We start from the raw sequence: 27135 nt of genomic DNA on the forward strand, positions 1-27135 counted from the left end.
TGTTGTTAATCGCTAGTGTTCGTGCCAGATACAAAATTGAGCCAATATCTCTGAGATTTACCTGTGTCCTGCTTCTTGTTCCCTTAGAGTACGGCACCATTTTGAAGGCACTTTCTACCACTAATAGGAGCCTAAGGAGCTGTTATTTAGAGGAAATGCAAATTCTTCCCGCCGGTCAACAGGAACCAATCAAGAGCCTCCAAATCCTGCACAGTGACAGGTCACTGTTTGTGGGTTTAAATAATGGAGTGCTAAAAATTCCTCTGGAGAGGTGTTCAATGTACAGAACAGAAGGGTAAGCAAATTTATGGCTCTGATATATTCCACTCCGGCTTAAAAGGAAAAGCACGGGGGAAACATATTCAAGTCTGAGTCATTTTCGAAGGCCTTTTGTCATCACCGGGAGACGCATGCAAGGTATTTGTGGGAGCGTATATCCTGACAGATAGGCTCCTGGTGCCAGCAGCAATGGGAATGAGCTGTATTGTTTTTGGTAATATCAATTAGGCCTAATCAGAAACGAATCACATGTTTACGGAGGAAGAACATCCACCATTTGCTTTCTGTTGCTGTTTTTTTTACCTTGACATTTTGGGGTGGATTTGATCAACTCCCTGCATTTTGTTGGTCGCTCTCTGGAAAGCCGCAGCGCTCTGCATTCCCGGTCCTGGCTTTTAAACGATTGCCTCCCAAAGCTTTCACAGCACAGAGCAGAGTTGGGCGGCAACTTTTTATTGCTTTTAAAAGCCAGTAGCTCATTTCACCTGTACCTGGAAGGGCACCATGTTTCAACTGTTCTTTGGGTGAATCGGATATCTTTTATCAGACCAACTTAAATGGTTGGAAAAAATGTAAGTTGGTCTAATAAAAGAGATCAGATTCACCCAAAGGACCTTGTCTGCTTATGTCCTGAGACCAACACGGCTACAACCTACACCCATGTTTCAACTGCACATTTTGAAAGGGAGGGGAGGGGGAAGAAACTTTCTTTCAGTTTTCACTCCTGGTTGCAAAGCCCAAATGTGCCCAGAGCTGAGTACAAAAGGTTTCTTTGTTGAAGTGGCCTGTCCCCATTTTCAGCAGGTAAAGCTGTGGGCTATCAGGTGGCCGAGGCACAGGCTCGAGGGATCTGTCCTACATCTTTAGTCCACGTGTGAAGGGGGTCCAGCTGTGGGGACTTATTTTTTTGCTTTGAAGCTTCCCTTCCCTCCTCATTGTTACCTCGGTGCTGCTTCCCTTACATGATTGAAAGCCTCGTATGAAATTCAATCAACCAACTTTCAGGGGGCAAAACCTGGGACACTTCACCAATCTCTGGAATGAGAAGGAAGTCATTTACACCACTTCTTCCAGCCAGGGTAACCACCCTAGTGCATGGCTGAAATGGCACTAATCCTCTCCCCTGTGCACAAGGACACAGGTCAGAGGGGAGCCCTTGTTTGTCCCCCAACCTGGAAGCAGTGTGACTGCATTGCTACAGCATTGTGTTGTGTCCTCTTTGCATATACAACAGGATACTGCCTGGTGCTGATCCAAGGCCAGTTTTTTAAATTTGGGACAAGCATCGCATTTCAGGAAGTCCTCAGGGACACTGACACAGCCCTTAAATTCAGGACTGTCCTAGAAACTCCAGGATGGCTTGTCACAATACCAGAAATAGATGTCCTTGATACTTGGAAAAAAGGGAAGCGGTTCATTAGCACTCTCTCAAGTAGCTACCTCTTTCATGGCCTCTTGCAAAACCTCCCTGGTCCCACTCCTAAGAAACCTTCAATGGTAAATGTCACAATTATTTTATTTCTAATGGGGTTAAAGTGATCCACTGGCTTGTTTTAAAGATGGTTTCCCTTCTTGCTATTTTGCCCTAGCCTCTGCAGTATAACTATCCCTTTCGGGAAAAAAAGAACTCTTCAGTTGCTGCAATTTTGACTCAGAAGTTGTGAATGCATAACCGTTTAGCTCCTCGTACAGTTTGCTACAGAAGGATTTAGTCAGAGAAAGGGAACCAGCATTGAAGAATATCACCCTATCCTCAGGCCTCAGCAGCCGAGGTTAAAGGAGAGAGAACACGAGAGATTTCCTTTTCACAGTGTGTCCCATCATGAAAATGATTCCCAAATTAAATTTTCTGGTCATTGTTAAAATGTGAATGTTTGCCATTTCAAGGGATGGTGCAGAGCACGACCCTGTGAAGGTCAATGCTGAAGTCCTCAAAGAAATAGTTCCCCGTTCCATTGTGCTGAAGGTCTGGGGGCGAGGTAATGTTGTGGGAGTGGGTGAGTCTCCTGGTTCCTGGGAGTCCCCAGCTCTCATGAAACTAGGGGCAGCATAGTCTTCCCAATTAAATAATCTACTGTTCTGCAACAATTCAGAGCAGAATTCAGATGAGCATGCTGTTACGATCCCCTGCCAAACACGGTTTTGCTTCACTGTGCAAGTTCATCTCTAGCTCACATGTCTGGCTGGTGCCCCTCTTCCTGGGGAAGGTTTCAATTTTTCTCCAAACAAAACTTTGCAGGTGCCTCTTCAGTAAAATATGGTGCCCATGAGTTCTTTCCGGGGGCTGGAGGTTCAAAATCCGTTCCTTGTTGATTCGTTGTACCCTAGCTCTAGGTACTTGAAAGTACACTGCAGTTGTCAAGTTGACTGAGCTAAGCAAAAGTGCCTGTGAAAGGCTGGATCTGTACCAAAATAGGAGAAGGTCAGGAAAAGAGGTCTAGATGGCCCATTTGGTTAGCCTGTGAGAGGTATGCCAGTCATGTTACTGGTGGTGCACGATGGTGTGATGTGGTTAGCACCTCATCTGCCCAGCTTTGGGCAGTTAGTGTCCATATGCCCACCTTTGGGCAGTTAGCACCTCATCTGCCTGCCTTTGGGCAGTTAGCACCTCCTCTGCCCAGCTTGCACAACTGTATACCCATTCAGAACTGAGTTGACTGGGAGCTTGAGCTCATATCTCCTAAATAAAGCACTTTATCTGCTCTTCCCCTGCACCCCTGTGAATGTCCTGGGTGCTAGACAAAGGTGACCTTAGTGACATGCCGTGCGAGCGTGTTGTCTGATGAATGGCATTCAGCAGGTCCCGTGGTGGTGGGGCCTTAGCTCAAAAGAAGATGTTCATCACGTTGCCTTGCACCGCAGAAAGACCATGCATTTGGGGGATGGGAAGTGGAGACTTGCAGTGTCTACATAACTTCCCAAAAGCCAGCCGGGGCTGTGGGTTTTGTATTAAAGAGAAGCCGCTTTCTTAGGGGATTTCTCAACTCCATATTCCTGACACTTTTCCCTGGTAGGCTGAACACATATGACATGTTTCCCAACCTCATTTCTTTCCACGCTGAATGGTATCAAGAAGGGTAGTTTAATTTCAGCTGGTGCTGCCTTACCTGGCATTTCTCTGGGGCTCTGATTTATTGGGTTTTTTTATTTTGTCTCTGTTTAATACATGCCAATAAAGCGATGCCTCAGGAGCAAGACATGTTTCCTGCCTCCCACTCCACCCTTCACCTACTTTCTCGCCAGGCAGGGACTTCTTGACTGGCTTCTCTGAAAAGCTCTGGTTTCAGCAGATTTCATAATCTAATCATTTTGACAGGGCCTGGGGAAGCTTTGAGATGATGGAGGTTTTGTGCCTTCCAGGCAAGAATACCATAGTGCTGTTTGTTTTCATTGGCCCCATCTCATTTTAGGAGGAAAGAGTTGAGCATTTCGGCCCCCCCGGGGCTGATTTGGAATCACGATTGGTGAATGTATTTTGGAAGCCTCCCTGGCAGGCCCCGGGAACGGGAAATCGTACACGGAGATAAAATTGATCCACGAAGCAGGGCTGCTGGGAGGCAGTGGGATGTATTATCCAGCCCTGGAGATGGGGGAAGAGGGAGGAAGGCAGGAAGAAGCCCTTCTGGCATCTTCTTTGCTGTTTGCTTCTTGACGTGGCATCAGTTAAACCTACTAAATGGTGACCACTCCGTCTGGATGCGGCTCACTGACCCAAGATAGTTCTGGGTGTCTAAACAGCACATTGTACATGTCTACTGACCTGTTTCAATTGGCCTTTTCAAAGCAGCCCGTTTCATTGGCAGACATCTGCAGTGTCAGCTGCCCAAATTTACGGGCGGCACTAGGCCGCTGGGACATTGCCTCGTGCATGTGCATGTGTGCGCACACTCCTGTTTGCAATAAAGCCGCAGTCCCCGACTTTCACTAGAGGGTATTGGGAAAGTGGCCAATGCAGACAAAACCTGGAATTAGGGATCCAGCTTTTTTCTGTTCTGTTTTTCTGGGCTGGTTTGCTGCACGGTAGCTTAGCTGCGCTGACATCCGGGAAGAACATGGTCTAGAAATCTCCTCCGAGTCACAGAAGCAGGCAGGCATGGACGCGAGTTTTGTTTCAAGATCCGCTCAGGCTTTGGTGAAGGGCTTGAGTTTTGGAGCTGGTGTCCTCTAGATCACTAGAAGGGATCTAAACAAAACCCAGGATCTCAGTATTGGATCTGAGATGTTGTCCAGTGCTTCTAGCATGGGTCAGTCTCCAGTAGCAGGGCACGGTTGATTTAAAAAGGGGGGCAAAGTTGTTATGACCTGCTGGGGATTGTAGTGAAGTAGGTAGGACCCTCAGAGGACCGTGGGCACAAGGGGCTTTGTGCTTGGTGCAGACTTCTCCTCCCCAGTTTCTCTTCTGAGCTTGCATTGAGCGTAGAGTATTACTGGCTGCGGCCCCGTAGCTGCAATCGAAGCTACAGCAATACTTTGACTACGCGTTCAGATCGGCCAGGAGGACGTATGCGCGCGGGGAACAGGCTGGCAGGCCTCTAAAGCCCCATTGCTCTTCCTGCTCCTGCCCGATACGATTTTACTGCCATTTTTTATGTCTCCTCACTCCTCGCACCCCACACGTGTGCACAGATCATGCAATTTAGGGATCCTGGGGACGAGCCAGCTAGTCTGTACCCGCCGCTGAAGAGGCATCTCCCTGCAGTTGCACACACACGTGAATCTTTCAGGCCTTACACCATATTTGCCACCAGAATAGTGATGCCAGGGAAGTTGCTCCTGGTTCATAGTAGTGAGGGGAGAGTTAGCCCCTTTTCGCACGCCGCTGTGACCCTCTCTCTTCTGAACTCTTGCCTGTGAGTTGCATTTCTTTAACCCCAGTGCAGGGGTTTTGCTGCTGAGTGATGCTGATTGTTATGCTTCCTGCTTGGCCTAATTTCCTCTGTACATACCCTTCGGTCAGAGAGTGTAATGCAAAGCTTAGCAAAAATGCTGGGGCTCACCCGATCGCTACTCTTACTTGTTGACTGGGATCTACGCGAGGATCACTGCCCGTCTCGAGGCATTCAATGCCGGTGCTCAGGCAGCTAAAAGGTGTGAGTAATTCCTGATGTGCCCCTGGAGCGGGGTCAGGATCAACCACAAAGAAGCCTTTTGTTTGCTTCTTTCTCACACTTTCTCCCCACCTTTCCTTACAACACGCCCAATGGGAGCTCCGCTCTGCAACTTCTGCAAGGCTTTCTAAGCAAAATGTTAGTCGTTTTGCTTCGTTTCCTTTTTTTAAATCTTAAAAAACAAACAAATCCAAAAGGTAGAAGCTGCCTAAAAGATGAAATGCTGGGTTTATCATCTGTAGTTACAAGGCTACTGGAGTTCAGGGACTTAAATGAAGTGGAAGAGATGGGAGAGTTGGAATCCACCAGTGTGGGTGGAAAAAAAGAAAAGAAAAGTCAGGGGAACTTCAAAGACATCACTGTTAGGGCACCGCTGACGACGGCGTCCCGAAAAGAAAAGCCAAGGAAAAACAAGCAGCTGGCTTGTGGAAAGTTCTGGTGAGCAAGTTGTGCAGCAGAGAAGGAGGACAGAATTAAGGCCAGATTTTCAAAGGGGTTAGCATTCATCATCTCCCATTGCAACAGCGCCGGCCTCATGTTCACTGAACCCTCCTGAAACACCAGCCCCTTAATTTGATGCCAAAGAGGAGGGGGAGTTTTGCTGAAAATCTGGCCCAGATTGGGCGCAGTTCTGAAAATCTAGTTTTGAACGACGATAAACGTTTGCGTGACTGCAACGATTGCTGAGATGTTGAATTCTTTTTTTTTTTTTTTTTGTATATGCTCTTTTGGTGGATAAAGAGAAGCAGTGAGATGGATGCTGCTAGACTTACTAGTGTTAAAAAGCAGAGAAGGCAAAATCCAAATAATCTATTTCCATTTTTTATATGGTCCCTATAGGATTAAGGGAATTAGCTACAAACTATACTGCTAATAATTAACGTTGAAAATGCCCTGGAAAATGCCACAGAAGAAAGAACGAACGATTGGGATAATTAATGTCCTTTAAGTCATCCACAATCCCTATTAATGAGCTAAATGATGAGAAAAATCACTAAACATCTAAGTTAAGATCACTGGAGTAAATGGCAAACGCCTATTGATATTAAGAGGACTAAGATTTGCTCCTAGAAGGTTGCAATCATCTAGGATCACATGGATTTAAAAAGAATAAACACTGATAAATGAATATGATTTTCAAAAGAAATTCAGACTTAATTCTGCCAACATTTATGTATCTGCTTAACCTTAAAAAAAGGCGACAAGTCCCATTGGCTTCGATCAGTCTACTCTGGTAGTTAAAAATAAGCACAGCGGACAGCTCTTGCAAGATCTGGACGTTTCTTTGTTGAAGTGAATGAAGTGGATGTAACGCCCGTGGGTGTCAGTGAAACAACAGATCCTGTTTCTCGCAGAAACGTAATTCAAAGCGTCTGCGAAACAAATGTTGTCACGTGTGTCTAAAATTGAAGAAGGGCAATGATTAGTGGTAATGTAGCAAGGCAGGGGAGGGTTTTAGTGTGGTACTGGAGAGATTGGTTTTAGGGCCTATCTCATTTGACATTATCTTTAATGACACGGAAGAAGGAAAATAGCATGCTTTGCAGATGTTACTAAAGTGTGATGGGATCGCAAATAACAGTGAGGAGGAAAATACGGCAGTATCGTGTCTGTAGGGAAATCCAAGGTAGGACAAGTTGAGAGAGAAAGATTGAGGTTTATGTTCTGAGATTGATGCTGTTGAAATCACTAGTAAAACCAAACAGCAGGTAGGCAGTATCGCCCGGGGAGTATCCACGGAGTAGGATGCCAGTGGTCCTCACCTACGGAGGGAGGTTTGGTTGTTTAGACAGTTCTCCAAGGGAAGTGGTGACCATCCCACCGCTTGGGACCCTGCAAATTATGGTAGACTGGGCAAGACCCATCAGTGTCCCGTAGGGTACAGTCTTGCAGCGCTTGGAAAACGGCTGAGCTAGTAGGTCATTCCCATTCGCGACGTCCACGATTCAGTACACACACCAACGTGCAAAGCTTAATTGTTCTAGTAACTGTCATTCAGAGACATCCACATGCTTTCAGGATACCACTTTACCCATCTCTCGTCCCTAAGTATATGACCCAGAGCAAACTGTCATCGCAGAAGCAGAATTTATCACCTGGCTTGAGCAGTAGGTGAAGCCCAGATTTATGCAGCAGGTGAAAACCGAAGGGGCATAAGTGAGACAGGCAAAGGTCACTAAGACTGAACCAAGGGAAAAGAGGTAATTTCAGGGCTCTCTGGCTTCTGTTTTCTTGCTGGCGCCTCACCTCACCCCATTTGTTTTGGGGTGTTTCGGTCTTCCTTGATTTTTCTTACGCGTACTGCAGTTGCGACCTGGATGTTTCGGAAGATCGGGAACAGGTGTAGACTAAAGATCTTCCCACCTTTCGCCAACTGGCTTGAAGCCAGCCATGATCAGTGGTGTCTAAAAGTCATTATCGTTCGATGACTGCTTGGTAGGCAACGTGAAATTAGTTTCAGTCCGGCACTGATTGTCAGCAAAGCCTGCTGCTTTCTTGGAATAAATGATATTCGGATGACTTTGACGCTCCTGCAATACAAGTATTATTAATGGCAAAATGCTATAAGCAACTCCAGGGTATATATCCACGGCAGCCTTCAATTTTTCCATCTTGTCATGTCCATGTGTCACATTACTTATATTTGAGGCACTGCTTGCAGTGGAAGACAGCCCCCGTGCCTTTGAAGAGCCGGCCGTTTTACTGTTGCTTTGGCCGTCCTATTTCTTGGTGATTTTCTTTCAAAGCTCAAGTTTTCTGCCCAGGTACAGCAGGGCCAGCAGCCAACATGGTTAGACTTTGATGCAGCGGTACGCCCACGTGCACTAGCCACTTCGTTGTTACCCCGGTGGGTAGCCGCTAACGAGATTAGCCTTTGGTTTAGAGAGGTGCTCGTTTGGTCCCAGTGGAGGTGGCTGTCCCTTGCGTTCATATTTTACGGCATTTGAGTTTCCTTGTGGGTGACTGATTGATCCTGTGGCTGGGAGTATTTCACAGAGGTCCATTTTGCTTGGCTTGGTGACAGCCTTCTTTGTCAGGCCCAAATGCACGGCAGTAACATTTACTGGGATTTCCCAAAGCTTCGTTCATGCCGAAGCAACCCAAAACACCCAACAAATCCAGCAATCTTGTGCAGAACCTGTAATCATCTGCTTCATCTGCCAACCTCCAAATTAGGACTTCCTGGACCGCCAAATGCTGGGAGCTGTAGGGTGATGGGGACAGAGGATGGCTCAGGGTGTCGAGTGATGGATCGGCTGTAGGGTGATGGGGACAGTTGTGGGTAGGCCCTGTTTCAATGCTGTCCCTGAGCGTCCTCTCTGTGCCACCGTGCGAGGTAGGCTAATGGACCTGCGGGCACTTACGTCCACTGCTGAACGTACTAACAATTTAGCGGCACCCGGCTCTCTAGGGGCACTTCAAGACACGAGGAACAAAGCAATGGAGGACAGATTGAAGGGACCGCCTTGCACTTGTCCAGTGTAGGGTCAACCCAGCCCTAGGCAAGAGATCAACTAGATCCCCAAGGTCGACTCTAGATAGCCTAGACATCTATTACAGTCTCTGACTCCTTGATTGACACGTTTTCTGTCTAACCGCATCTTCAGTGGACATTTTACTGAGCAGAAATAATTCATTCAGAGTTGAGAAAAAAAGCCCACAAACTCTTAAAAGGACTGGATGGGATTGGGGGGGGGGTCTCGTGGTGTGGCCTTGCTGGACTTCTTTGATTGTTTTCGGACTTTTTGATCACCACTTCTGACTCTTGCAAAGTCAGTTTGCCCTTACAGTCCTCCTGCTTAATGACTCCCATCTCCGTCACGTCGTGGTTGCTTCTGGGCCCGACTCGGCAGCATCTTCCAGAGTAGAGGTGGCCAACCTGCCACGAGTGGCATGGGCAGCCTCTGCATATAGCACGTGGCGGGTTGGGTAGGGGCAGGCAGTGCATGGGCAGAGGGAGCAGGGCAGAGGGAGCAGAAAGCAGAGCAGCAGGTAGGCTGTAATAAGTTCAAAGCTAACAAAAGGAAGTTCTTTTTCACACCGCATGCAACAAAGGCGTGCCGCAAGGTATTGTGGAAGCTGGCAATGCCGCCAACGAAGCAATTGGACAAACTCTTGGAGGAAAGGGGCATCAGTAGCTATTGAGCGTGGGAGTTAGGGGCACAGCCTGTGAACCAGAACTTCCTAGACCTTAAATGCTGGGGGCTGCAAGTGGGAGAGGAACTGGGGAAACCGCCCCGATCACTCTAATCTGAACATTAATACTACCCTGCAAACATTAATAGTTTAACAGAGTCATACTGCTCTCCCTTTCAGCATCCGCTCCATGCCACTGGCCTATATGATGTGCTGTAAGAGGGCACGGGCCTGAGCCCATCATGGGGAGTGGGGAGACTGGGCAAGATGGACCTATGGTCTGACCCAATAAATGGCAGTTTTTATGTTCAGCAAATCGGGCAGAGTGGCTCTCAGGAAGGGCTTGGTTGGTCTTCACTGTCTAGAGGTCGCCTCTCCACACATTCATATTCCTTTGCTGCCAGGAGCAAGCACCCTTCGGTTTTGCTCCAGCAAGCCGCAGGAGCTAGCAGCGTTCTCCGAGCTACAAAACCTGCAATGACCCAGCCGAAGCGCAGAGTCCAAGTCCCAGCTAGTCATGTGGCAGGACCTAGACAGGACACCAGCATGAGCTCTGCAATGGGCAGTTTGTTTGACATATGAGGGGTATTTCCTTAAGGCTTGAGTTTGCTGAGGTTAGGAAGTGGACTCTGATGCACTCCCCATTCGGGAACGCCTCCTGACTATCCCTTCGTTGGGATTTTTATAGTGTCCCAGTTTCCTTGTGGTGGGTGGTCGGAGACCTAATGTATTACAGTTTTGCTTGGCGCGATGACAGAGATCCTACTGGTGTTCAGAGAGCAGCGTTTATTCATTTTTTTTAACAACCTATTTGACTGACATAAACAAAAATTCAGCTTGAATCTGAATGTTTGCAGGGCAGTATTAATCCTCATATTAGAGTGAATGCAATGCTACTTTTCGTTCTTGCCTTTAAAAAAACCCCCAACCTGGATAGGCACCTGGCCAGGGTCGTCTGACTCCAGCGTGCTTTCCTGCCCAGGCAGGGGGTCGGACTCGATGATCTGTTGAGGTCCCTTCCCACCCTAAACATCTATGAAGTTATGAACTTCTCCCCAAATAAAAAACTCATTGTTACCAAGACAGGATGGAGAGGGCATCAGACATGGAATAGTTTGCTGTGTAGATGGTGTGAGGCCATAATCTGTAAAGCCACAATCAATTCCAGAGAGGCTGGAAACGTTCGGGCAGGAGCTGGAAACCACAAGACGAAGCCGAGTCAAGGTCTATGGTGTGGAAAGGAAAATTCAGGCAAAATTGCCGATGGAGGCCACGTGTCAATTCATTGTTACTTTCGAATAAGTTAGATGTGTTTTGGCTCTTCAGTGGGCTGGAAGATTGCTATTTAATTTCCGAGGTAATTCTTCTGTGTTGGGATTTAATTTATGCATTCGAAACAAATCGTGTGCACAGTGGAAATCATTTGAAGGTGATGCTGTGTAGGTGATAAATTCCTCTCCCTCGCCCAAGCACCCGCTCCCTGTCTTTTGGTGCCCGGTGTCAGCACAAAGCACCCAAGCGTGTCCGGGCCAGTCTTACCCCGCGAATCACCCAGCTCGCTGGTGAGCCACGCGGGCAGATTTTGCTGTTCGCATAGTACCCTACTTTCCCGCGGCCGGTTTGCTGCTTGCAGTGCGAGACCCGACGTGCTGCGAGTAACGGAGGGGCAAAGCCTGGCCCTGAAATACCGTACGTCGCACCAGCAGAGGAATGAAGTTGCTACTCGACCCCGACTAATGCAGCTCAGTCCCGCTCCGCTTGGCTGCTCGGTGCGGGAAGACAATGGGTGTGCATGGACCACTAGCCCCTCTCCGCAGCTTTTACATTTTTAAAGGTCTCAACATTTTGTTTGAGGTGGGTCCCCTCCTCCCCTTTTTTTCAATCTTATTTTCATAAGATGCAAATCTCCTTTGAGTCCTCCTCTCCTCTTTCCTTGCTGTCTGGCTTTAGGGAAGACAAAAGTCCGCTCTTCTCGGCTGGGAGTCTGAGTCTCCTGCACAGCCACTCGGGGACTCTGGGGACAGAGGAGCCCTTGTCTGTCCTTCGCCCCGATGAAGCAGAAGAGAAGGAAGAAGCCACAACAATTCAGTTTTTTTCCTTTGGTCTGTTGGACTGTAATCACCTGGGTCTTGCTGTGGTGGTTTAAAGGGCTATGTATGACACGGTCCAAAGCTTTTGTTAGCCATCAGGGAAAACTGACCAAAAGATGAAGTCATCTTGTGATGGCAGCAAATTAAAGTCTGTAGCAGAAACTCTTGGAAATAGAGACTTGGAAAGTTTAAGTTTTTAAGGGAGAAATCCTTCAGCCCATGAGCAAATGCTCCCAAGTGCATGCATCATTTAGGTGCCTGGGGTGGGGGCTGATATGAACGCCATTAGAGACAGGGCCTCATTACAGAGTCATTTTGGATAACTCCTGGAGCCCGTAACCCCTGGGTTGTCTACACGTGAACACCTTAAAGTGGCTTAAGGGATGTATTTGGTAGTTGTGTTGGTCTGAGACAAAAAGAAATGCAAAACTCTAGTTTCTAGCAAAATGTCCACTTTCAGCTGCCTCTGTGCAAAAATGAAGTTTGTTTTCTACCTGTGGGGACTTTTTACCATCTTTAATTTTCCCTGAGCCTGATGAAGGGCACGTGAGCCTTGAAAGCTTGCAGAAAAAGATTTTTTTTTCAGTTGCTCAGTTGGTTTAATAAAAGGTATCATTTCTGAACCAAGAGTTCTGGAGTTTTGCATTTCTACAGTGACTTATTAATTATGCAGCTCAAAGTTTTGTCACTCCATGGCAGGATTATCCCTCGTCTGCCAACCCAGCTCCTTTTCCATTAAGATGTGACCACTCCCTACAGATGTATCGCACGAGTTGAGGTCCTCCAGTATCCCAGGATGAAGCGGCCCCTCTCCCACCCTCCCAGGGGTGGCTGGAAGCACCTACCCCCTGCAAAGAGGAGTCAGATTCAATGTTACGGCTCACTCCTTGCCTCTCCTGCTAGGCAAAGAGGTCCAGCAGTGCCCTGCTCCATGCACCTGATCTATATGCAGCAGTGGCTGCTGTGGCACGTGGGGGGCAGCCTGCTGCCAAGGAATCCACTGCTTTGGGGTGCGAGTGCCGTGCCGTTGCTCGTGCGGCTGTGGGAGCCAGCTGTGGGCAGACTCCGCTCCCAGCTGTGGAGTGAAACCAACCTGGAGGTGGTGGGGGGAGCCGGTGCATCTGCAGTGCTTCCCCTCCCTCCTTCCTTCCCTCCCTCCTCACTGCCAGTGAACTACAGACCAGCTCCAGATCTGATTCACAGGCACCCCCAAGGGAAGCTGGGGCCAGCTCAGCCGGTCCTGGGAGCGCTGCCCCCCAACCCCAAAGCAGCTGGCACCTAGCCTCAGCTCTATGGAAATGGCCCCAGGGGCCACCTGCTAATTTGGTTTCATGGAAGTTGCTTTGGTTCCTACCTCCATTAGCTCCCACCCACCCTGCAGCAAGCACAGCCTCGGCCTCCCCCTGCTAGCCCGGGGGAGCTTGGCACTTGCCCTCCTTGCCCCGGCCTTAGAAGCACAGAGAAGCTTAGAGAAGTAGGAAATCAGTGGCGCCCCTGCCGTGGTCCAAGGTACTAGCCTAAGGGTTCCTGCACTGGTTAATGCAGAAGAGTTGGCCACCCACCCTCCTCCACCTTAGAGGATAACGTGGCTTATAGCCTATAGAAATACATGCTGGAGGGATGTCTTGTGACTGGAAGAGGTATTGCTAGATGCAATGGGCCTGGGGTGGAAAAGAGGGTATGGACAGTGGGGCGTGGGTGTATGAGGCTGAGCCTTTGAAAAGGACGTGGAACCAAGACGTGGGTGATGGGGGATGTGAAGGAGGAGAGACCCTTGATGTAAATGTGCCCCGCGGTATGCGGACCCGTGCTCTGGGGTGCTGTGCGCTGTGCTTGCCTGCTCCAGGTTCATCCCTTGGGTTGAGCAAGGGAAGAGTCAGTCAGTACCAGCAGGACCCAATCTCCAGGGGCTGCCGAGACTTGCTGGAGCCCAGCACTGTTTCTGCAGAGGTAACATCCAGCGTCCCTCCCTATTGCCCCCCTGCTTCCTTGCAGCTTTAGCCTGGCTTCCCAGCACCCATAGCTCAGTACCCTCGGAGCTGCTGTGCCTACCCGGGCTCCCTTCTCATCTCCTATGAGTGTGGTCCAGAGCATGAAGATGGGTTTGCACAGTTCGCTGAGTGTCCCTTGGGGAGTTTCACCTTGGGACTAACTAGATGCGTGACCCTAGAGATCCCTTGCCACAGTTCCTCGATGACTCCCGCAACGATGGGGGACAGCATCGTGGAAGCAATAAACATCGTCGCCTCCAGCGCTCAATCTGGAGGATGCTTGTGCAGGATGGCTTAGGCAGGGACAATCCTGCCTTGGGCAGGGGGCTGGACTGAATCACCTCCTGAGCTCCCTTCCAGACCTCCTTTCCTGCGGGTGTGCAAATATGGGTATGTCTAGGACCACCAGACCCCTACGCTGTGATTGAGAACAGCACGTCCGAGTCGCAGGGAATCTTTCCGGTGGACTTTACTGAGGTGCGGCTGGGGCCTCGGCAGTGATCCCCCTGCCTGGAGCCCTAATCCCTTGTGTTATCTTGAGTCACGGCTGTGGAAGCGATTGTGATCGCCACCAGCCCACAGGCGCACGGCTCCGAAACTGCAGGCAGCAAGTGAAGTCTTAGGAAGAAGATCCTATTTTCATGCAAATGTCCTTGGTAAGTGAGAATAAGGAGAGAGAGACAAAACACCCTGTACAGGAGACACAAGCTGAATTGTTTCTAAATTGAGTGCTTTTGGTGTATTCCATTAGGCCTCAGAGAAGACATTTATTGCAAGCCAATGAACGAAAGTGAATCACTATTGATACTAACACCCTGTCATACTAAATCCAGCCTGGTAGTTGTTCGCGGGAGAGGTATTTTCCTGACTTCTGACTGAGTGGTTTCTAGTAAAGAGAAGGGGTGGGGGGAGACATTTGCTGTCTGCAATATCTCACTTTGCCCACGTCTGACACACCCTCACGTGCACGCGGCCTGAAGAGGTAGGTTGCTACCCGCAAAAGCGCATGGGTGCCACCTTGCTCTACCTCCTGCCAGACTTCAGACTAACTTGGCTAACTGCCTCTGCCCCTTCGCCCCCCACATGGGACTTTATTAGATAGGTCAGCAATGAATGACCCCCACTACGAAGAGGAGCGCTGTTGCCATGCTCTGGTGTACCTCCAGGGAAGGGTTGCTGGAAGGCCGGTGGATTCCCTTCTGAGAAGGACTGAGGTGAGATGATATCGCATCATTTGTCCCTTGAGATAATGTTAAGCTCTCGCGGGTGTACGGTGTTCACCCTGGAAGCGTCTGTATATGGGATGAAATCCTGGCCCCGATGAAGTCAGTGGTCCCATCCATATTGGTAGCATCAGACATTCACAGACTCTTTGCAGCGTGGGTGTCAGGTAGTACTGCGTTCGAGGCTCCTCCTGGGCTGGATCTGCTGTGCTGGGTCCAGGGACAGCAGTAGGGGCAGGGACAAGCGGTGGCAACAAATGCTGACGACCATAACACTGTTTTTTGCCGTGAATTTCGATGTGTATGTGTGTGCAAACGTGTATGTTTGCCTATGTGTGTATTTGTCGTGTGTGTATTGGCTTTGTGTGCACATGGCTGTATGATGAATAAAATAAGGATGCGCATGGCAGTTTGATACATAAAATAAATAAGGATGTGCATGGCGGTTTGATACATAAAATAAATAAGGATGTGCATGGCAGTTTGATACATAAAGTAAATAAGGACATGTTTTTAAAAGATTTAAATGAACACAGATGTGGAAACATTCAGTACAGCATATGGTAATGCTCTTTTAGCTTATAACAATGGGGGAGGTGGGGAAATAAGCAAACTGCATATAAGAGAATCCATTTCTCTTCAGTCTAAAACGTTTCCCCGTCACTTGATATAATTGGGCTGAGTCAGATGCCCGGGCTTTCAATTCTGAAATGAGAGGGGTCAGCCTCCTGGGTTTTGTTTTTAGATTTCAAATGATCAGGCTTCAGGAGGAGGAGAAATAATCCTGTTCTGTGATTGTTGTAAATTATATAGTGTGTGCATGCTGACACACCAGCGGAGCCCATGTCCTCTGGAAACGGCAGGGAGCAGGGAGATGACGGCCTGCTCCGGCCACGATCCAGACCCCTAGCGCGAGGCGTAGCTGGTGTCAGGCGTTCGCCAAGGTGCGTGCTCCGCGATGCAGCTCCTGCTCGCCCGTCGGCGGCGGGGGCTCGCGTGCGAGGCGAGGGACCGGCGGGCTGTGATGCACCGAGCGCGCCGCGCCGTTCAGGTCTGTAGCTCGCTGCCCCCAGCGACGAGCAGCACATTAGCAGCATGACACACATTATGAGAGTGGCGGAGAAGTGGTCAGTGCCTAACAGGGACAGATTGCAGCCTGCGGCGTGGCCGTGGGCTGCGGCACTGAACATATGGAGATCGTTTGGAGAATTTATACAGTGCCTGTCGTCCGAGGAATTAAATTCCAGGGGAAGAAAAAAATAGGGCACCGCTCACAACAGCTTTCCCCCTTACAAATTGCAATCACCTGCCTCCGCTCGCCGCTCGGCTGGAGGCGTCGAGGGCTGGCGGGACGAGGAGAGAGCTGCGAGCTCTGGGCAGGATTCTGGTTTGCTTTGACTCTTTTTCCCTCCTCCATGGCGTTTCCTTCTTCCCTCCAGGAACGGCGCGGTTCCCTCCTGAAGCACTGAGGTTACCCAGGGGGCTGAGCATGCTCCCAGTCCCGGGGCCAGCTTGGTAACTCTGGCCAGACCCTGCCGAGGGGCTGCTGGCCTTGCAGCGACGCCGGCGGGGCCGCACTTCTTGCAGAAAAGGCAGCGTTGGAGCAGCGCGGGCTGCCGAAGCAGGGGGTTTGGGCTCTTTGGCCAGAGTAATAAGCACAGCCGCACATATCCCTTTCTATGTCCTTGGGCTCAGGATCCCAAGTCTCCTCTATTTTTTTTATGTTTATGTTTATGGGCCGGGCCAGGATGGTCTATGCCTTTTTCCTTGTGCGTTTTGAAGCCGTTTAAAGGAACCCATTGCTGCCCATCACTGCAACTTGTTCACTGCATTTCCCCCTTTAAGCGACCAAGAAATCGCTGCATCCCTTATTTTGCCAGCTTAAATCTTCGGTGAAACAAACACCCTCCTGCGAAGCGGGAGCAAATTGGAGACGGGTAAACAGTAACAGAAATCGTACCGGAGAGCGAACGCAGCCAGGGTTTCCTTTCGGGCAAATTGCTTTGGAATCGGCTCGGACTAGCCTTTCATCCGAGTTGTGCTCGAGGGACAGGCTTTTTCATTTGTAGCTGATTATGGGCTAATAGGATTTCAAAGATTTCTGGATGGGAATACTTCACATCTTGTTTTATTTGATTTTTTTTCTGATGTTTCACTTATCACGCTGATACCTACCCTCGGAATAAATCTTACTGCCCTCCTTTTTCGCTGCCTGACCTGACTCTCCCCCTCCCCCCCGTGCTTGGGGCCCGTGCCACTGTTCACTTGGCCTTTCTAGAGTTGCGTGGGACTTTTGGAAAGACTTGAGCATTGCGTGCGCGCTACGGCTGGCTCGTCGAAAGAAAGAAATAACGTTTTGTCCCTCTTGGCTTTCTCTCTCCCTCACTGACTCATGCTTGTCCTGTTATTGTCTTTTCATAATGGAAATGAAAGGCTGCCTATACACGTGCTCATTCCTGTTTTAATTAGAACGCGTCGGCGCGGACTTGACTAATCAGTAGCCATTGCTAGCCTTGGTTAATTGAGCCTGCTCTACGTTCTAATTAAAGCGCTTTAATGGCACCTCACTGTCATGTCTATTAAGCCTATATGTGTTTTAAAATGGCTGCAGGGGTGCTTTAGCTGAACCTTGTCGAATGAGGTTTAGTGAAAGGGTCCTATGGCCCTTTTTAAAGGTGTGGGGGCTTCATTGATGTGACAATGAGGTCTTTTAATTAGAGCGGCTCTCCGGGAACCGGTCTAATGAAAATGCCCCCCAAGCATGTGTATAGGCAGGCAAAGATTTGGAGGGAACCCATGGGAGTGACCAGCATGGCCGAAGGTTTGGCCAGAGTTTATCACTGGCCTGTGCTGTCTAGGGAAGTAGTAGCCAGCGCTATTTTGCTTTAGCAGCTCACACGGTGGGAACACACACTTCGCTCGTAGATGTGGATCGGGCAGGAGGATGAATGCGCCAGTGTTCGGAGCGGCCGAAGGCTCAGAAATAATGTTCGGCTGTGACTTTTCCAAGCTGACATCTCGATGTTAGGATTATAAATGAAACCATTGTTCTGACAAAGGCCAAGACTAATAGAAAGCCTTTATGAGTGGCCCAGTGGCTAATTCTGCTTGTCTAACCCCTCTGCAGGGACACAGTGTCAGAAAACATGCTCACAGAGGTTGCTTTGTGCAAGCTTTGGCCCCGATGAGTGATTACGAGGGGGCGCAAAGATACCGCCGTGACAAGCGTTCTTTGACGAAAATTTGTAAAGTAATTTCCACCCCCCCGAGGCCTCGAAAGGGAGCGAACTGCTTTTTAATCTGCGGCGTGCACAAGTGACATTTGCTTTGTGTCCTGCCACCCTTGTTATTCAGCTGTTCTCTCCTCCCGGGGAGGTAAAGCTTTGCCTAGAAGAAATTGTTTCTTCTGAGGTTCAGCGCGGTTGACAGCTGTCATATTAGAAGAACTACACTTGAATACATGTTTTTCGAGCCGGCCGGTCTTAAAAAGCTCTAATCTTTTCTCTTTCCGCATGCAGGGAATGTCTGGGAGCCAGAGACCCGTACTGCGGCTGGGATAACAAGCAGAAACGCTGCACTACCATCGAGGACAGCTCCAACATGAGCCTGTGGACTCAGAATATTACCGAGTGCCCAGTAAGTGGACTTGAAAGGCCAAAAACATATATGAATGTACTCAGCGTGTAGGACAGAGGGAGAGAAATAGGTTATCCAGACAGTAGTCAACCCGGTATCGAATACCTACATTTCGATGCTTTATAGGCCTTGCACGTCCCCCAAAAGTTGGAGCAGCCTTAGGGTGGCTTTAATTCGGGGTGGGCAAAATGCGGCCTACCAGGCCGTTCTATCCAGACCCTTAAGAAAAGTTAGAAATTAATATTTATCTGCCCCTGGCTGCCTGCCGTGCAGCCCTCAGTGGCTTGCCCCAACTCAGAAAGCGGCTCTCTGCCCGAAATAATTGCCCGGCCTTGCAGAGTGTAATTTATATTCTTTTTTCTACAGCTCCCTAGCAATGAGCAGAGTGGAGGGTATACAGCTCTTTGGCCCCAGCTAATCTCGAGGCCCTGTGGTTTGGGGGCTGGGAGACCACGGCTAGCATAGGGCTGTTTCGGTACCTCTGTGCTGGCCAGCGGGGCTCCTCCGCAGGGGGTATCCCACGGGAGAAGCAAAGAAGAGCGTGAAGGAGAAAAAGAGGGAGTGGAGGGGGGCGGTGTGGGGAGGTGGGGGTGTGAATAGAGCGAGAGAGTCACGGGGTATGGTGGAGGAGAGGGCTGGGGGGAGAGGTTGCTAGCGCGTGTGCACGCGGGTGAGCGGCAGAGGGAGAGCAAAGCGATCAGCTTTTGCTCACCTGAGCGTGGCTCAAGCCTGATTTACAGCACTCGAGGGGGAACGCCGCTTTGCTTTTGCCATGAAGTGCTTCTCAAAACTGACTGCAGGGAGTCGGGTCGGCGTGGCAGTTCACTCCCCCGTGCTCCCCACTTTTATTCCCCCACCCCCATGACCAAATCCCGTTCACGCCCACAGTCTTCGAGGCTACACGGCGGAGGCTAATTCCTGTCGCTTGACCCATACCTGGGAAGGAGAGCAGCTCTTATTAAATTGCAGCGGGGAGGGGAGGGGAGGGGAGGGGGGTCATGTGGAAGATTTCTCATTAAGTTCCATCGTTATTATCCAATGCCAATTAGCATGCTAATGCCACCAAGTACAGTACACAGAGCGAGGGCTGGATGGGTTATAGCGGCAGTATGCTGTTTATGTCCAGAGGTGCGGGGATGTTTATTCCCCTTATCTCTTTCCCTTCTCAGAAATTTTCCCAGGAAATATTAGTCATTACTTCAATCCATCTTCAGCTTGGCAGGCTTAAGTTTTTCACCGCTGGATTCAGAAGCTTGTGTGTTTATAACCCTCCCGGTGTTGAACTGGGATGTAGGGCTCCTTGGCTGCACATGCTGTTATCGCGTCCTGTTTAATGCCTGTGCCTGTTGATAGGTGTGCGAGGTGTTAATCCTCTAGTTTGAACACGTCTGCTGTGGCGAACATTGGGGAACAAGCTAGTCCAGATCATTGTTTCAAGGTCGTAGCAGCTGCACAGAATATTCAGGAGCGCTGCACTGTACTTTAGCCCGGTTCCCAGGGACGCTCGTTCCCCCTTTGCATTAAAATTTATTATGCAAATGGGCTTAGGCGTTGTTACTGTTACTAGATGAATTTACATCAATGCGGCGTTTTTTCATGCCGAAGGATTTCCGAGCACCCTACCGACCACACGGTGCATCGGTCTCTTTCTCCTTCCTCCCCTTCTGCCCTGCACTCAAATGCGTTTCCCTCTGGTGCGGGCCGTGGGCCGTTGATTTAAGCAGTGTACTTTACAGATTCACGCACCGGTGCACAGAAGTTTTGGGCTGGAAGGGATCTCGTGAGATCATGGGGTCCCATCCCCTGCTCTGGGCAGGAAAGACTGCTCCTACCCTGGGGGTGTTTAAGAGGAGGTTGGATGAACACCTTGCTGGGGTCATTTGACCCCAGTCCTCTTTCCTGCCAGGGCAGGGGGTCGGACTAGATGATCTGCTCAGGTCCCTTCCGACCCTACAAACTATGAAACTATGAAACTGTGAAACCCCAGCACGATGTACATCCAGTCTCCTCTTGAAGGTCTCCAGGGTAGGAGCCTGCACCACCACCCGCGGGGCGTCTATTCCAGACTCCGGCCACATGAGCCGTGAAGACGTTTTTCCTTATATCCAGTCTGAAACCTTCTTCTAGGAGTTTATGACCCTTGCTCCTGGTTTTCCCTTGGGGCACTTTAGCACGTATCTAACTTTTAGCCCGTGGGTCCAGATTCTAGTCTACCCGTTAGGCCCCCGACTGGCTTTAGGAGCCTGAGTGTGGTTGTGTTGTGCCCCACGCAAGACCCTGAACTGCAGTCAGTGCCAACAGCACGTGGGTTTCTTGCCTCCTCAGTGCTCTTCTGCCACTCGATGGGCTGTTACCAAAGCAGATGCATCAGTGTATTTTCAGAGTTGGAACCAGGTGGAGTAAACCATGCTTAGCCTTTACACAGAGGTAAGCTTTGGCCCTGGTGTGAGCCAAGAGTACAAGTGTACAGCCTTCCCCCAGCGTAACTCACTCGAGCCCGGCCTGGCGTTACCCTGGGAAAACCCAAGGTCGATAGACACAGGTCGAAGTGACACCCGTGTAAGATCTGTGTGGCTGCGGTATTGCGGGATAGCTTTTTGCTTGGGATGAGCAGGGCATTACCTATTCCCCTCCTGTGTCCCAGCAGGACGTGGCCATGCTGTGAGCAGCTCCTGGACAGCTGCTCGCTTTTCTGCTCTGTGCAGTTGTTACCTGTGTACAAAACCCGTGCACGTTACCCCAGCAGATAAGTGTCGTGTGCCCGCTCCATCGTGGAGGATCCTGGTGGCACCCGGGAGAGCCGTCAACAAGGCTGGGACCTTTTGATCCATAAAACAGGGCTCTGCCACTTCAGCTGCCAGAGTAATCAAGGGCTTTAGCAGGTTGTCCTCCTTCAGGGGGACCAGCACTGCATGGTGGGGCACGTCCCAGTCCTCTCCCAGGGCCTCTTGACATACTCCTTTTGCCTTGCCCGTCCCAGTGCCTCCCCTCCACCCCTTTTTCCTCATCCAAGTGCCGCTGAGAGCTCAGAAGAGACTTTCTCTGATCTCAGGAAGGGTGCCCAGTAATGCAGACCTGCACTTGCAGGGTAAGAACTTCCAGGGGACTTTACTGACGGTAATCACAGACATTTCTACTGAGCATGTGCACACTGCAACTTTAAGGCCTATAGCAGTGATAAACGTTGGCAGATTTTCGAGGCAGCTTCGGAAAAAAAGCTAGTCCCCCTGCTCGGGATCCTGAATTCAAAGAAAAGGTTGCTAGTGTTTTTAACACGGCCAAAACAATATCTTTTCCCTTCGTAGCCTTGTTCTCAGAAATGGTCAAATCATTTTGGCTGAAGCTTTCCCAAATATTTCAGATTCAGGCTGACGCTTGGTGGAAAATTTCAGCGCAAGCGCTTGAATTCAGCAAAGTTATACGCAGCTGTGGTTGGGGCCTTTGTCTTGGCAAACTGCAGTAGTAGTTGATGCTATCGGCTCTGCCTATGATATAAGAATATATTAGAATATTCTGTTTGCAAAACACTTCGGATTTTTAGCTTTGATATTCTGCATTTAGATTGTGCAAGATGAAACCTTTGGTGCATGCATGTGCGGTTACAGTTATGAGGCTTCTCGTATTTGATTGGACCACAATAGCTCCAAAATTGTATAGATATGATCACGGATATCTTTTCCTGACTGACACTGTGTTAGCTTATAGAGGAATCACCTTGGAGAACTTGTCTGGAAAAAGATGGAGGCACCAGATTTTTTTAATCCAAATTTCTGAACTCACTAAAGAGGTTATGGTGGATTTAAGGATGGAATAATAATCTATATGTAATTTCTTCAAGAGGAACAAGCTTCCCATATCTGCAACACGACATGCTTATAAATCTCAACCTTCCAGCTATGTTTGCTTACTTATCTAATTTTTGGGTTCTTTCCCAGTATCAGTTATGAGCCAATAATTATTTGTCGACTTTTTTTTTCTAAATGAAGCCATATCGTACCATTGATTTCTAAGCAGAACACCCCACTGAAACCGGCAAGAGTTCTGGCTCAGACATAGGTGACATGATCCAATATTTGGATTTTTCTTTGGCAAGACAAAAGAAAAAGGGCACTGAAACCCAAACTAGCATGTTTCGAGATGGTTTCTCTTGTTTTTTTCCAACTTTGTAACAACTAAACTGTGTTGATTCTTGATTATGGTTTAAAATAACAAACGCAGCAAAAAAACCCTCATGGTACCCCTCTCTGGACATCTTGCCTGGTAACCATCACCCAGAATGATTTTTTTTTATTGCAGGTTAGTAATCTATTGAAAGCAAAGGCCAGACGCTCAGAACCACTTTAACTACAACACGGTGGCTGCCTCTGCACATGCACCTTACTGTAGAGTAGGTTAATTAGCTGCAGAGTAAAGCTTCACCATCTACATGTGCAATGGTATGAGGCTGTGGTAAATGAATTAACGCTGCCACCTGGAGCCTGGGGCTCACCCCCGGTGCCCCCTGCCAGCCTGGGCCTGCTTCGCTCCAGCTCAAATTGCTGCTGTCCTGGGCGCACGTGTAGATGCTGCACTCGGGAGTAGCCTACACAGACTGCTCCAGAGTTTATTGCTTCACATTAATTGCATATGTATATAACCTGGGTGGTATGTAACCTCTCCTGCTGGCTGCAGCCTCTCCCATGGGATCCTGGAGCCCAGTGGGTGGCCTCTCGTGCCGGCTGCGTGCCGCGCTGCTGAGGGTCCCACTGCTGCCTGCAGGTCCTGCTCTTTCAGGCTCTTCTGGGGCACTGCTCCTGCCCCGCTGGCTCAGCTCTTGCCGGCTCTGTGAAGCTCTTTCCTTGTTGTCCCTCACTGGTCTCTCCCCTGAGTCAGCCCATGCTGCCCCTTTTATCCCCCTCCAGGTGAGCCAAGGGGCCAATCGGGACATGGGGGGGTGAGTCTCTGGGGGCTGATTGGTGCGGAAATGGAATCCCAAGTCCTCCAATCATCTTTTGCCCTTTCAAAACCCCTGGGCTAGGTCACTGCCAGCCAGCCGGTCACATGTTGATGCACCCAGCGAGCGTAGTCATAGAGCTGAACGACTCCCAGGTCATGGCTGCCTATTTCAGATGCTGGCCGATGGGTTGAGAGAGAAGGTGACAGCTCAGAGTAGCTTAGCACAAGGCCGGACCCAGAACGCAAACCAGGTTTTAGCAAGAGAGCGGTCTACCCTTGGTTATGCAGTTGATTGACAGGTCCCAGCATTTCTCTGGGCCTCAATTTCCTCGTCTTTAAGGATTCAGAAAGAGGCTTACCTTTCTGGGAGTAGCAAGCACTAATGCATAGTGAAGGCAGAGCGCTGTGGGACTGCGGAGGAACTGGAGCACGGCAGTGCTGTTTCTGTCTGCAGCTGTAGCTGGGTCCGGACCTGAGCCAGGGATGCTAGCCAGGGCCCCAGCCCACTCCTTTCTTCACCAGCTTGGAATGAGGAGCTCCGGCCAAGCTGTGTGTCTCTTTTATTGGCAGTTGCACCAGAGCTGCTGAGCTTCATGCAGCTCCGCATGTAGCACTTGACCCTGGGGAGAGCTCATCCCCGATTCACCTTGTTCTTCTTTCCACGGAGAAGGCATGTTGCAGGGAGGTAGACCCCACAAGAAGTCTCGGCTTCAGTCCGGGGGCAGGAGGAGGCTCAGCAGTTATTCATACCGGATGAGGAGGCCTCCAGGGGTTTGCTATAGGTGGGAAACGGAGCGCAGAGTAGCTGGAAGGGGGGCAGGATGCGTGCAGCCGTCTGGAGGGGGTCTCATCCGGTCAACTTCTGCCCCTGCCTCCCCCGCAGTAGCCTGTGGCAGCCCAGTCTTGGCCACCCTTCAGTCTGCTCTCCATATTAGCCTCCTTATGAGCTGTGGTCACCAATTTGTGCTTGGTCTCTTTGGCCTTTCTCTCCCTGCATCAGCTCTTATACCCCACATCCTTCGCTTAGCCTCTCAGTCCGCGGCAGCTGCCTCCTTCCCTCGCTGCTGCTTCCTCGCTGGAAGCCAGGAGGGCGCAGGCAGAGGGCAGCTCGACATCTTCGCACAGCCCACGCAAGGTGGGCCAAGGGGGTATGGAGCAGGGGTGGCACTGTATGTCCAAGTGTCATGGCAGGCCTGTTTCACTGCACTCCTGCCAGCTGCGCTATCACAGCCAATGTGGGTGGAAGGGACCTCGGGAGGTCACATCTAGCCCAGCCCCCTGCTCAAAGCAGGGCCAGCCCCAACTACATCCTCCCCACCGTGGCTTTGTCTACCTGGGTCTTAAAAACCTCCAAGGATGGAGACTGCACCACCTCTCTGGGTCACCTGTTCCAGCGTTTTACTACCCTCCTTATAAGAAAGTTTTTCCTGATATCCAACCTAATCTTCCCTTGCTGCAGCTTGAGCCCATTGCTCCTCGCTCTGTCATCTGCCGCCACTGAGAGCAGCCCAGCTCCATCCTCTTCATAACCCCCCTTCAAACAGTTGACGGCTGCTATTAAATCATAGTTTCGCAGTTGGTAGGGTCCCTCTTACCAAAAATCCCCTCTGACTCTTGTCTTTTCCAGACTGAATTAGCTCAGTTCCCTCTGCCTCGTCTCAGAAGTCAGGTGCCCCAGCCCCCGAAGCATAGCCTTTGCCCACTGCTGCACTCTTTCCAGTTTGTCCCGTTATGGGGCAGTTCCCACCGGATGTCACTCCTGTCTGCCCATGAGGAGCTGCCAGGGATGTGTTGCCTTGAGGCAATGCATACCCCTTAGACCCTAGGGAAGTGGCATCGTGTGCTCCGTGGCCGCCTGTTTGCTGGTATTGGCATCTCTTGGTCCTGTGCACCTCCTTGGTGCTACGTCTCCGGCAGCTGCACTGTAGCTGTCCACGATGGAGATCCCCCAGGTCACGCTAAATAGCATTTGCTCCACTGTTTTTTGGTATACAGGAATTTTCTAACTGCGATTCTTTCGTTTCACATTACACCAGAGCCTTTGTGGGGGAGAGAGAGAGAGAAAGGGGAGTGCGTATGTGAGCGAGAGAGGGGAGGAAGGTGAGAGGGAGGTGGGAGGGGAATATCTGAGGAATTACCTTTAATAAGAAGACTGTTTGCCTAAATAATTGTGCCACTAGGGTGGGTTTTTTTTTAATTAACTACACATCATACCCAATGTGCAAGGTTATTTGTCATTTTAGCAGTCATGAAAGCAGAAGGCTAAAAGCACTGATTAGATTAATTGCACAGGAGCACATGCTGGTGGAGCACACTCATGCAACACCCTCTCTCCGGTACCATTGCTGTTTGTCTGACGGTCGAGCCCGGGAACCTCAAAGCACTGACCGGGCCTCTCGTGTGTGAGGTGCTGTACAAAGACGGAGCAAAAGGATGGCCTCTGACCCAAAGCTAAAAATTGTGCAGCCTGCCTTTCAAAGGCAGCACGGTCTAGTCAGCGGGTCTCCTGACACCCAGTCCAGTGCTCCGCTTGCCCTGCTTGGCCCTGCTCGGCCGTGTGGTCTCACTTCTTGGGGTGGCCCTGTCTTCACAGCAAACTTACAGCACCCCAGAGTGAGATCCTGTGGCACGCTGCCCTGTCTAGCCATGTCTATGCAGTGTTGCAGGCAGGCTAATTAGGTTAGGGCCTAATTAAAGTCAGGCCTCATTATTTTGTGCTAATGAGCCCATCCTGAAGCTCCGTGCCAAGGCAGCTCCACTGCTTCCAAGTTAAGAGGCAGCTGCGGCGGAGCAGTGCAGTGTGCTTGACAGTGCCTGGCACAGCAGATGTCACAGGATCATGGAAAGTGGGGCTTGGAGGGGACCTTAGGAGGTCTAGCCCGGCCCCCTGCTCAAAGCAGGACCAGCCCCACCTAGATCATCCCAGCCAGGGCTGTGGAGCTGGGTCTTAAAATTGCCAAGGATGAAGAGCCCACCACCTCCCTGGGGAGCCTGTTCCAGTGCTTCACCACCCTCCTCCTGAAAAAGTTCTTCCTAATATCCAGCCTAAACCTCCCTTGCTGCAACCTGAGCCCATTGCTCCTTGCTCTGCCATCTGCCCCCGCTGAACTCCATGCTCTTTGGAAACACCCTTCAGGCGGTCGAAAGCTGCTATTAAATCCCCTCTCAGTCATCTCTTCTCCAGACTAAGTTTGCCATGCTCGTCTCCCCCACCTCCCATCCTGCACTTATAAAATCTACCGGAAGGTAGGGTAGAGTTGCACCTTATAGACTAGCTAAATTGCCGAAAAGTCGACTTTGTTTGACTTACAAAAGCTAAGTTTGACTCGGCTTTTGTAAGCAGCAGCTCACTTGGCCAGCTGCTGACTCTCCGATCTGGTTTAGGCTGCTAGCTGGTTCAGACAGGCCTTGTGATTTGTACAGCGCCTAGCGCAGTGGGCCCATGATCCCACTTGGACACTCATGTTATAGACGTGCTGCACCAGGGATGTCAAACCGTCCTCTTTGTGGGCCAGATCCGCACATAGCTCCGGACAAGCAGCAGTGCAACCACTGCTCCCCCGTGCTGCAAGCGCATGTCCCTAGCGGGGCTCTCCCCTGCAGAGTCCAGCCTGGCCTCAGCCACCCCGTCCCCAAACTCCCGGAGCCCTGCAGGCCAGCCAGGGCAGTTCTTTGGGCCGGATCCAGCCTGTACGTCGGACATGCCTGCGCTAAACAAAGGCTACAGGAACCGTCC

General features: G+C 50.2%; 1 protein-coding gene across 2 annotated transcripts in view; it reads left to right on the forward strand.

The window, feature by feature from the left end:
- Positions 1-27135, forward strand: part of SEMA5B (semaphorin 5B) — a 351344-nt gene that overhangs the window by 282284 nt on the left and 41925 nt on the right. For both annotated transcript variants that reach the window (XM_090045998.1, XM_090045999.1), the window contains exons 12-13: positions 88-295; positions 18347-18464. In XM_090045998.1, coding sequence (XP_089902124.1) covers positions 88-295; positions 18347-18464 — 326 coding nt within the window. The remainder of the gene's footprint in view (positions 1-87; positions 296-18346; positions 18465-27135) is intronic.

Source organism: Crocodylus siamensis, chromosome 4, assembly GCF_052110815.1.
Source record: "Crocodylus siamensis isolate JL-2025a chromosome 4, ASM5211081v1, whole genome shotgun sequence".
In the NCBI taxonomy this organism is placed as follows: Eukaryota; Metazoa; Chordata; order Crocodylia; family Crocodylidae; genus Crocodylus; species Crocodylus siamensis.